The following is a 12515-nucleotide window of genomic DNA, read 5'->3' as shown; positions in this document are numbered from 1 at the left end:
GAGCATATTAGGAACTCTAAGGGTCAGGGTTGGGCCATTGAGTGTAGAGTGCTTTCCTTGCAAAGACAAGACGTTGCATTCTGCCTCCAGGATCCATGTGACAAAAGCCAGGTGTCATTGTTGTGAATTTGTGATCCCTGTTGGGGAGGCAGAGGCATGGATCCCAGTGTTCCACAACCTGGCCTGGGAAGTGAGACAGCTTCCCTAACAACCAGGGAGAAACAGTGAAGTGTGTCCTGTGGCTTCCACAGGCATGGGTCCATACATGCACATGGACCTTCATAAACATGAACACACTCAAAATGTATGCTTTGAGAAGCTTCCTGAGATAGGTGAAGAGATCAGGTCAAGAAGGAAGCCAAAGAAAGACTGAAGTGCCAGGCTGCTCCAACCAGAGAACACCCTGTGGGCACCAAGGAAAACTGTAGAACATATTCCCTGTGACCTCATGGCTTAGTAGAAGGCAAACATAAAATAAAGGTTTCTTAACTGTAAAAATCTTTTTGTTGTTAATTAATTAAAGTGTAGTATTCATATGCCAAAGAAACACTAAAAGCAAAGGCAAACACTCCTGATCTAGGGTGAAGTGTGAATGCAAGCAAGATTTCAGCTTGAGAAACTTGTGAGACCAAGGTAAGGGCAATAGAATTTTCAAGTCCTCACAGCATGGGAAATGCAGGAACCAGTGTCCAGAGGCCAGGATGGGGTAGAAAGTCTGATGGAGACCCCACCCTCAATCTTTTTCATCTCACAGAGCAAGCCACCAAAATGATTGTTTTTAAGCCACAGGGGAAGCAGGAATCACCTCTCGATTTTGTTGTATCCTGATGGTACAAGGTTAAGGACAGTCTGAAGTGACATTTTAACACACTGTTCACACACAGAAATGAATAGAATGAATTCATGGAGTAACCCATTCTTTGCCACTCTCTTCCCATAGTTCTGACAGGGTCACTCTTGAATTTTACACCTTCCTGCTCTGCTAACCAAGCACAGGTCATCAGATCATTCCACCTACAGGAGCACATGCATGCATGTGCAAGCACACAGACACACACAGACCACACACACAGACCACACACACACACACACACACACACACACACACACACACACACACACACACATGCAAGCACACACACACACACACAGACCACACACACACACATGCAAGCACACAGACACACAGAGACCACACACACTCATGCAAGCACACAGACACACACAGATCACACACACTCATGCAAGAACACAGCTGACTTAAATTTTAACATCAAAGCCTACTGGTCTCACCTGCATCCTTTCCCCCAAGCTTACTGCAACGACAGCGTCTTCGCTAATGAAGAACTAAGGATGGACACGTTTAAGGACTGGCCCCACGAATCACCTGTGGCTGTTGATGCTTTGGTCAGAGCTGGCCTTTTCTACACAGGTGAGTCAGGTTATTTTCTTTATGTGTGTGTGCGTGCGTGTGTGTGTGTGTGTGTGTGTGTGTGTTGACCTGCATGTAAGTATGTGTGACATGTCTGCAATGCTGCCCTCAGAGGCCAGACAGGGTGTTTGATCCTGGGACTGGAGTTAGAAATGGCTGTGAGCCATCATGTGGGTGCTGGAACCAAACCTGACTCCTTTGCGAGAGCAGTCAGTGCTTTCAGGCTGAGCATCTCTTTAGCTGGCAGTGATGTGGGGAGAGACAAGTGATTCTTCATAATCTAGCTTGCATAGATACTGTTAAATTTGTACTTCTGCCCCACCCCAGCTATGAGTATATTCTTTCTGATTTACTCAGTAAGCAATTGCTTGTTGATTGCCTGTTTCTGTGAATATCCAGTATATCATTAGTGTCCAGAACAGACAGAATTTCTGCTCTCATGGAGCTCCTATTCCAGAACCTGATGGCAAATCATTTAGGATGATGGGTTTATCAAAGTATGTGCTGCATAGGAACATTCAGTGACTATGGCTGACCAGCCTACTGAAGGACCAAGAGTCCTGTGTGAACCGTTTCCTCCTGCATGACTTGGCCACAGAATCCAACTGGAGATGAAAGTAGGATTATACTGGATAATCTGGAGTTATGTTCTTCTGAGTTGGCAGCTGTAGGTGCTGTTGAACTGACCCTATTCCTTTTCTAGGCAAAAAGGGCATTGTCCAGTGTTTTTCCTGTGGAGGATGTATGGAGAAGTGCACAGAAGGTGACGACCCAATACAAGAGCACAACAAGTTTTTTCCCAAGTAAGCAAAATGACTTCTCTTGACTGTGAATGTGCTTCAACTATTATTCCCTCACTGTCCATGTCTTACCTGTGGATGGTCTCTGCCCACCCTCTGTTCCCTCTGTGAAGGACACATCCTATGTCTTCATCCCTTGCTCCCATGACACTCTCCCTTTCTAGATTTTTTTCTCTTCATTGTTTCATCTTGGTTTTAGTTGGCTCATTATACAGATTTTTAAAGACAGGGTCTCTCTATGTAGCCCAAACTATCATAGAAATGCTATCTAACCCAGGTAGACGCGAACCCATGATCCTCCTGCCTCAGCCACCCAAGTGCTGTTATTACTGAGGGATGCCACCATATCTGGAAATCCCATGCCTTTCTGATCATTCTCATTACAAACTAGTCTTCCTCTTCTCCTCTTTCTGGAATCCTTTAGTGTTTTCTCTTTCTGCTGTCTGAGATTTCCCAAGTGGTTTTCTTTTCCCAGTGCTGGGGACAGAAGCCCTGACTTGGGCACACTAGGCAATGCCTTACTATTGATTTACTCTTGCCCACTTTCCGCCCTTCTTCAAGGTCATTTTCATTTCTCTTCCACACACAAGACAACTCTAGAAATGTTCAGCCATAGAATGAAATTTGTTGTTTTACTTAGTAATTAGAATCTTCAAAGATAAATATTAGTATATGCACATTGTAAAGTGTGTATTTCTGAGCACAGTGGTCTAAATATGGAGTCCTAGTCTCTGAAACATGAAGGAAGAAATCCAGTTTTCTTTTATATTAAATGCTTTAATATGGATTATCCTAAAATCAATCTATTTTAAAATCCAGCACTTGTAACTAAGAAACAAGAGTCTTTTGCTCTGGTATCCCTTTGAAGGCATGAAAATCTGCAACAGTGTTGATGTCTGCAGTCTCTGTTTAGCTCTTCAGAAGCGTTATGTATGCATCCAATGCTTACGTAAAATTGATGTAAACTGATGTAAGTCTAATTACTGAACTTTAAAATTAATGTTTTAAATAATTATCTGGTTTTGATATAGAATGGTAATAATATTAGAAATGATGAAAAATGTCCTTTTAAAATGTTTTTATTAGTGTACATTAATTATATACAGTAATGACATGTTCATATATGTACATTATGACCTTTACATATATGTATGCCTTACTTAGGATTGTCCTGCTGTGTACAGATACCATGACCAAGGCAACTCTTATAAGATAAGGACAGCATTTAATTGGAACTGGCTTACAGGTCCAGAAGTGAGCAGGTCCAGTATCATCAAGATGGGAGCATGGCAGTGTTCAGGCAGGCATGGGGCTGGAGGAGCTGATAATTTCATCTCTTGTTCTGAAGGCAGCTAGAAGACTGTCTTCCAGGCAGTTATGGTGAGGATCTTAAAGTCCACACCCACAGTGACACACCTACTCCAACAAGGCCATACCACTGGACCAAGCATATATAAACCATCACAATGTATATATAATATGATGCGCGCACACACGCGCACACACGCGCACACACACACAGACACACACACACACACACACACACACACACACATTACAGCCTGTTACAATCATGTTCACCACCATCCTCCCATTACCCTATCTTATCTGCCTCTAGATTCCTTTGGCCCATTTTCTTCTAAATCACATGTTTCAGACTAGCCTCGGTTACATAGCAAGACTTATCCACAACATACATGCATACATACGTACATACATACATACATAACTAAATAAATAATGAAATATTTCCATCTAATCTTGGAGTTAGAAGATGATTTTCAGCAGTGGGTATCATTTCTTTTTCTTTTTTCTTTTTCGAGACAGGGTTTCTTTATGTAGCCCTGGCTGTCCTGGAACTCACTTTGTAGACCAGGCTGGCCTTGAACTCAGAAATCTGCCTGCCTCTGCCTCCCAAGTGCTGGGATTAAAAGCGTGTGCCACCACTTCCCAGCACTCACTGTTTCTCAAATAAGTCATCATCTTATTTAAAAAATATTTCTTAAGTATTAGATTTTATGTGCATGGGTGCTTTTTCTGCATGCGTATCTGTGCACTACTTGCATGCCTTGTGTCCACAGAGGTCAGAAAGGGCCTCAGATCCTCTAGGACTAGAGTTGCAGGAGGTTGTGAGTTGTCTGATAAGGGTGTTGGGAACCAAGCCTGATTCCTCTGCAGGAGCACTAAGTCTTCTTCCGAGGAGCCACTTTTCCAGCCCCCCTTTCTTTTTATTTGGAAATAGTATGTAGGAAATTATTGAGAATGCAGGGAACTTCTTATCAATCCCTGGGATGGTAAGTTGGGAGGCAATGTAGCTGTATTTAAAGCTTGGTCTAGAATCTATCAATGGACATTTGTTTTAATTACAAACCAGCGTGCTGTTATGAGTACCTAGTGTATTTATACATTTGGTTTAAAGGACAATAACAATAAAGGGCCTGCGAGGCCAGGCTATGGAAGTGTCAAGCTACTGCAGGAATCTCACAAGCAGTTCTTTGGCGAGTTTCTTTTTGGCATCACCAGTAGTGGAACTCAACAAAGTTATGTAAGGCAAACCAATACATGCCAGTTGTTAGCAAAGAATAGGTGAGACAGACGGAGCGAACCAAACCAATGTTCATTGCTCCTGTCCCACAGTCTGTGGGGTCATATTTATGTTAGTTCATCACGGGTCTTTTCACATGTTTGCAATGTCCAAACATCCTTTTACCTGTGTCTGCCACAGGAAACCATTCTTTCAACTGAATGCTTTAGCAAGACATCCTTTCACCTATGTGCCCCAGCAAAACATCATTTGACATTAACTGACTTTCCAAACAAACCAGAATTTCCCACTTCACCCTAGTGATCTCCTTGTGTCTGCTCCCACAGTGTTGATTACCATTTTTATTCGTTAAGCTCATCTTAGCTGGATTCATGGACAGACAATAACTCTGTACTCATCCCAACATATTCCCTGAATATCCTTTCCAATAGTTTACAAACCACATTTATTATGTTATTGAAAGCCACTGGCTGAATGTTTATATAGTGCAGCACTGACAGAATCACTGAAAATGTTAGCTTTCTACTTCATTCTTGGCCCTGAATCTTCATGTTTTATAAAAGCCAATGGAAACACTTAACAGAACGATTTTCTCTCCTCTGCATAGCTGTGTATTTCTCCAAACCCCGAAGTCCTCTGCAGAAGTGATTCCAGCCCTTCAGAGCCACTGTGCACTTCCAGAAGCCATGGTAATGAACACTGCCCTCTTCTGATTCAGCAGCACATGGTTGTGTGGTGGAACACTTTTGTGAACAGCACTTGCCATTTGTAAATGTATCAGACTTAGGGAAATTCTACAAGTATCTAGAAAGTACTCTCAAGTGATAAGTATAGACAGGAACTTCTCAGTGAATGAGGGTGACCCAATATCTAGCTCCATGAAACACACAGTCCACCCCTTTCCCTGTAAGAAGTCTATTGGTGAAATTCTTTCAGCCTTATTCCTGATAATCATCCAAGCTGCCTGGACCCCATCTTCAATCTCTGGAGGGCAGTGGGCTTGACTTCTTACTTCTTTTGAGATGTGCAAGGCAGGTTTCATTTTGTTTGGTTGAAATTTTGTTTGGGACAGGTTCTCACTGTACAGCTCAGGCTGACTTTGAACTTGCTATTTTCAAATTGCAGACTGTCTGGGAATCTGTAATCCTCCTGCTACCAAATGACAGAATTATGAGTATGTTCCTATTAGATTTTTGTTCTTTACTGTAATCGAGGAGATCAAACCCAAGGTCTTGTGTATGATGTAAGTGGAAGGATTGAGGTTCAGCTACTAGACATCCCCCTAATAGACACAAAGAGGTCTTCAGCTCTGAACAAACTATGTGTGGAAAGACTTTTAGAGTCCCAGAATAGAAAAAAAGGATGATTTTGAAGTCAGGGGTGTGTGGAGGCTCCTTTCACTTGGGAAGTGGAGAAAGGAGGACGAAGTGTTATCCTTCGATACACAGGAATTCCAGACCAGCCTACACTACATGAAACTCTCTTACTCAAAATGTGTGTGCGCAATAATCCTTCTGCATCCATCCCAGGGTCTGACTAAAATATGTAAGGAGACTTAACTAATGACTAAGGACAGAGGCTGTGCTTAATGCTCTTTGAGGACCATTCTTGTTGTACATGGTACAATGTGAGTACTCACACAGTGCTCCCCATAGCGAGGATGCACATACTGTGCATATACTACCTAGGTATACACTCTTTATGTGTGAAGTTAACTCTTTAATGTGTAGAGTACTCTTCCTTCAATCAGCATTGAGAGGATTTTTGGACCTCAATGATAATAAAGTGGCAAATCTTGATTCAAGAACCAGTTTTGATATAATAAATGACTTATCTTTCAAAGGAAACCACAAGTGAAAGCAACCACGATGATCCAGCAGCAGTTCATTCTACAGTGGTGGGTAAGCACTGAAAAGCAGCATGGGATTCTGGGTATTCGACCATAGGATTTGAAAGGAAAGTGTATTTATAATTATCCAGGGAGCTGCTAGAGAGGAAAGCACTGAGGTGAAGGGAAGTGTGGATGAGAGAGTGAGCATTCCTGTGGCTTCCTGAGAGTGAATGCAGGACTAAGAACAGAGTCCTTGTGTCAGACCCAGACCAGCCAGCATTAAAGGCACCATGCAGCAAGCTGGTCTCCTGAGAGCTCAGAAGGAAACTAGGGTGACATAGTATTCTTCAGAATCCTGCCTAATCCCCCAGGTCAAGTGGGAGGCTTGGACAGCATTCTGATGCTATGAAAAGGTCTGGGAGGACCTCAGGTGTATGGAGGTGTTATGTGAAGTGGAGGAGAGTCCTAAATACCCTTAGCAGACAAGCAAAGCTATCAGAGAGATTTGAAGTGTATCTTCCTTCTCTGCACAGGCTTGGGTAGGAGTGAAGCCCAGTGGTTTCAAGAGGCCAGGAGTCTGAGTGAGCAGCTAAGAGACAACTACACTAAAGCCACTTTTCGCCACATGAACTTGCCAGAAGTGTGCTCCAGCCTTGGCACTGACCACTTGATCGGCTGCGATGTGTCCATCATTTCAAAGCACATCAGCCAGCCTGTGCAAGGGGCCCTGACGATCCCTGAGGTCTTCTCCAATCTCAGCTCTGTCATGTGTGTGGAGGGGGAAACTGGCAGTGGAAAGACAACCTTCCTGAAGAGGATAGCTTTTCTCTGGGCATCAGGATGCTGCCCCTTGTTGTACAGGTTCCAGCTGGTCTTCTACCTCTCCCTTAGTTCCATCACACCAGACCAGGGACTGGCCAACATCATCTGTGCCCAACTCCTAGGGGCAGGAGGCTGCATTAGTGAAGTGTGTCTGAGCAGCATCATCCAGCAGTTACAACACCAGGTGCTGTTCCTGTTGGATGACTACAGTGGGCTGGCCTCACTCCCCCAAGCCCTACATACACTGATTACAAAAAACTACTTGTCACGGACCTGCTTATTGATCGCTGTGCATACAAACAGGGTCAGGGGCATCCGCTCATACCTAGATACGAGTCTAGAGATCAAAGAGTTTCCCTTGTCCAATACTGTCTATATATTAAAGAAGTTCTTCTCCCATAATATAAAACGTCTACTAGAGTTTATGGTTTATTTTGGACAGAATGAAGATTTACAGGGAATTCACAAGACCCCCCTCTTCGTGGCAGCAGTATGTACTGACTGGTTTGAAAATCCATCTGACCAGCCCTTTCAGGATATGGCACTTTTCAAGTCCTACATGCAATACCTGTCCTTAAAGCACAAAGGTGCAGCTAAGCCTCTCCAAGCCACCGTGTCCTCATGTGGGCAGCTGGCCTTGACAGGGCTTTTCTCATCATGCTTTGAGTTCAATAGTGATGACCTGGCAGAGGCAGGAGTTGATGAAGATGAAGAGCTCACCACCTGCTTGATGAGCAAATTCACCGCCCAGAGACTGAGGCCAGTCTACCGGTTTTTAGGTCCGCTGTTCCAGGAGTTTCTTGCTGCCATGAGACTGACTGAACTTCTGAGTTCAGATAGGCAGGAAGACCAAGATCTGGGACTTTATTATTTGAGACAAATTAACTCACCCTTGAAGGCTTTGACCACCTACAACAATTTTTTGAAGTATGTCTTTAGCCATCCGTCATCAAAGGCAGGGCCAACAGTTGTATCTCATTTGCTTCACTTGGTGGATGAGACAGAGTTGCTGGAGAATACCTATAAAAATGAGGATTATGTAAATCACCCTCCAGGAACTTCCCGAATAATGAAGGGACTTAAGGAACTGTGGCTGTTATCTCCTGAATATTACTCTTCATTTGTTTCAGAACATTTATTGCGCATTGCTCTAAACTTTGCTTATGAAAGCAACACTGTTGCTGAATGTTCTCCATTTATTTTGCAGTTCCTTAGAGGGAGAACACTGGCTTTGAAAGTACTGAATTTACAATACTTTAGGGACCACCCAGAAAGCCTGTTACTGGTGAAGAGTTTAGAAGTCTCGATAAATGGAAATAAAGTGCCAAAAGTTGTAGATTATTCAGTCATGGAAAAAAGTTTTGAAACATTACAGCCACCAACTATAGATCAGGACTATGCATCCGCCTTTGAACAAATGAAGGAACATGAAAAAAATTTATCTGAAAATGAAGAGACCATAAAGAGTATTAAGAACATCTTCCCCTTACAGCCACCTAAAATAAGCTCTGGCTATTGGAAACTGTCCCCCAAGCCATGCAAGATCCCTAGGCTGGAAGTTGGAGTGACCAACATGGGTCCAGCAGATCAAGCACTGCTCCAGGTCCTCATGGAAGTCTTCTCAGCTTCACAGAGTATTGAGTTCCGTTTATCCGACAGCAGTGGCTTCCTTGAAAGCATCCGCCCAGCTCTGGAGCTGAGTAAGGCCTCTGTCACCAAGTGTTCCATGTCCAGGCTGGAGCTCAGCAGAGCAGAACAGGAGCTGCTTCTCACCCTGCCTGCCCTGCAGTCTCTCGAGGTCTCAGAGACAAACCAGTTACCAGGTATCCCCGAGTGTATTCCCATAGCCACTCTGCTTGACACTGCGTCTCATTCATGGCTTAGATGAGTGAAACTCCTTGATAGGATCTAAACACTTTCACTCTTTAGGGTAGCAGAATGCCCTGAGTCATAGAATCAGGTCCCAATTACTCTACAACAATATTCCACCAGAAGTTCATCTTTCAAGGTCCTTATAAGGGCATTTCAATTGTTTCTTATTGCTAAATGCTGGACTTTGGGTAAGATGATGCTGGAGAATCATGTATTTGGCTTCTCCAGAGAAGATACTTAATATAGGCAAATAATTGTTATGTCTTCTAAGCAATCTTTCGTAGTTTCTAGGATAGACTTCATTTTTATAATGATTTCTTTGAAAAAGTATTCATTTCAGTGTATGTGTGTGTGTGCGTGCACGCGCGTGTGCGCTCATGTGCGTGTGTGTGCAGTTGTCCTCAGAGGTGTGAGAACAGTGTCAGAGTTTTGGGGTTGTGGCTATCGGTTGTTGTGAAGTGCCTAGTTTGGGTGCTGGGAACCTTATTGGGTCCTCTGCCAGACAACAGAAGCCCTTAGTTGTGGAGGTGTCTTTTTTTTTTTTGCTCTCAGTCTTTTCTATCTTTCATTCAATTTATTTCTAAGTTCTTATACCATTGCAAATAATTGATTTAAAATTTTGTAGTTGTTAGTAGCAGAGCTTTGGTATTTCAGCCTGCTATATGCTGAAGCATGTCTTGTTCTGTCTGTACCACCCTTTTTCTTTTAAAAAATAATTTGTGTGTTGAGAGTATAAATATTTCAGCCTTTCTTTTCTTCTCTGTAAACCTTTCCACATACCCCTCCTTGCTCTTTCAAACTTATGGCAGCTTTTAAAAGTTAATTGTACATATATATATATATATATATATACATATATATATGTATGTATGTATATATATATATATGAATAGATATAGTCTTACTATTGATAGTACCTCCCTACATATGTATGCATACACATGCTGAATATGTGTATATGTTCCTAGCTACTCTAGTGCCTGCATAGTCTGTATATTGCTACTTGTATGTATGATTTCAGGGCTCACCATTTGGTCACAATTAGCTAACCAATTGGTGTGCTCTTCATTGGGGAAGACTGTTTCTCCTTTTATCACCTTCTCCTAGTTTCCTGTATGTCCCCAACTCCACTTCTTTGCTTCTTTCATCTAGATCCTCAACTTTATTTTCAATCCTGTGTTCTGTCTTCTGCTTGATTCATTTTGCTTGTATGTCTTTCCTTTGAGTTTTCTAGTAGGGCTGTTGGGTTTTCATTCTCATATTCATTTCACTTGAGTCCTTCTCAGTGTTTTACTCTTTTTATTGAATTTATTATCAAAATCTGGATTTTCTTTTTCATTCCACCAGCCTTACACTTGTGAGGTTTTAGACCTAGAGGTTGGTTATGGCTCAGCTGCACATAGGAGGCTGAGTTGGTGTGCATTCTGGTATAAGCTTTGAGTTGGAAGTATATGGGGATTGTTGTGGTGGGTGCAAGGTAGGGAACATCCGGCAAACTTATCCAGCTCATTATCCTGGAGAAGCATGTGTAAGAACTGGCTGGATAGAGAGTTTCCATGTGCCGTGGGAGTTTCCTGAAAGTTAGGGGCAGGTTGGAGGCAGGGTGGGTCATGACAGAAGCCTAGTGATTGGTAGTGAAACAGGCAGAGGAGGCTAGACCAAGTTCAGGCATTGGATGCGGGATCAAGGCTAGATCTAGAGGCCTGGGGATAGGTGAGTAGATGGGAGGATGGCAGACTTATCTTGATAGACCTTGGAAAAGGATGTGCAGGCTTGCAGGAGAGGTTTTGGGTTACATTTTTATATAAGTCTGAGGTAGGAGTTGAACTATAACCTTTCAGATGTGCAAAATGAGTTGTTTTCAGTTGCCATGCTGTTGGTTGTTGAGAAGTCTTATTTATTTTGTGAGTCTAGAGACCAGCACAGGGCTTGCCCTAGAGTCTGCCCATGATCAGCAGATGCTGCAGCTGGCAGTAACTTCATGCATGTGCTTCCTAATCAGACGTTAGGATGTCTGAGGAGTTTCATCTTGGAAGTATGAATATGGCTGAAGCACCTTGAGAACTTGCACTTGGGGCTCTTGAGTGATGGGAACTCTGTGCTGCTTTCCAGATCAGCTCTTCCATAACTTGCACAAGTTCCTGGGCCTGAAAGAACTGTGTGTGAGACTAGATGGCAAACCGGATGTGCTCTCAGTCCTTCCTGGAGAGTTCCCAAACCTCCTTCACATGGAGAAGTTATCCATCCGAACCTCCATGGAGTCTGACCTCTCCAAACTAGGTAAGGATGGTGCTTGATCTCCAGCTCATGTCTCAGCTGGTAAAGCTACTTGCCTTTCCAGTAATTGTTAGAATCATTAAATCATCATTAGTTAAAATTTTCCTGGGTCTGACAGCATAAACTCTGTCCCTGGGATGGGGTGGGATCAGTGTTCTTATTCATCAAGAAGGCAGAGATTTATTTATAACCCAAGTCTTTAACATGTCAGAACTGTTGTGAGCACTTTACAGATATGAGCTCTCTCCTCATACCCACTGTGTAATAGAAGGGATAATAATTATTTCTGATTGTCAGCTGGGGGGACTAAGGTCATTGACTGCTCAGGCTATCAGGCAATGAAAGTGTATCTTCAAACAGAAGATCTGACTGTACAGCCTGAGGTGACCACTCCTAACCCTTCCTCTCCACAGCAGTGTGAGGAGTTCTCTTCTTGTGCTGCTGTTTTAGTTCCACATACAGATCTGATCGCTCAGGGAGAAGGAATCTGACTGGGAGCAGTGGAAGTGTGGCAGCTCTGAAGGGAAAGGCTTCCCCTATAAAAATTCTGCTCCAGCAGCCTGGAAATTTTCCCAATGCAAGTGTTGCAGCTCTGCTCCTTTGGGGGAGGCTTCCCCAGAGAAAGCTCTGCTCAGGCAAAAGTGTTACAGCTCTGCTTTACTGCAAAGAGAGGCCCATTGGACTTGCAAACTTTATATGCCCCAGTACAGGGGAACACCAGGGCCAAAAAGGGGGAGTGGGTGGGTAGGGGATGGGTGGGTGGGTATGGGGGACCTTTGGGATAGCATTGAAAATGTAAACGAGGAAAATACCTAATTAAAAAAAAAGCCATCCTGGTGATCTGGAGCCAAGAAATACTACAAAGTCACACTGCACAGCACTTCACACAAGGGGTTTATTGAGAGGGAAAACCCCAGGAGAATGGCTGCCTCTGCT

General features: G+C 43.3%; 1 protein-coding gene across 1 annotated transcript in view; it reads left to right on the top strand.

Annotated features, from left to right (window-relative positions):
- Naip1 (NLR family, apoptosis inhibitory protein 1) overlaps window positions 1-12515 on the top strand; it is a 45095-nt gene that overhangs the window by 18230 nt on the left and 14350 nt on the right. The window contains exons 7-12 of the mRNA NM_008670.2: window positions 1313-1432; window positions 2136-2235; window positions 5385-5466; window positions 6621-6678; window positions 7142-9253; window positions 11415-11582. Coding sequence (NP_032696.2) covers window positions 1313-1432; window positions 2136-2235; window positions 5385-5466; window positions 6621-6678; window positions 7142-9253; window positions 11415-11582 — 2640 coding nt within the window. The remainder of the gene's footprint in view (window positions 1-1312; window positions 1433-2135; window positions 2236-5384; window positions 5467-6620; window positions 6679-7141; window positions 9254-11414; window positions 11583-12515) is intronic.

The sequence above is a fragment of the Mus musculus genome, chromosome 13 (genome assembly GCF_000001635.26).
Source record: "Mus musculus strain C57BL/6J chromosome 13, GRCm38.p6 C57BL/6J".
NCBI classification, from domain to species: Eukaryota; Metazoa; Chordata; class Mammalia; order Rodentia; family Muridae; genus Mus; species Mus musculus.
Note: the sequence above shows the minus strand (reverse complement) of the source record. Positions and strands in the feature narration are given on the sequence as shown.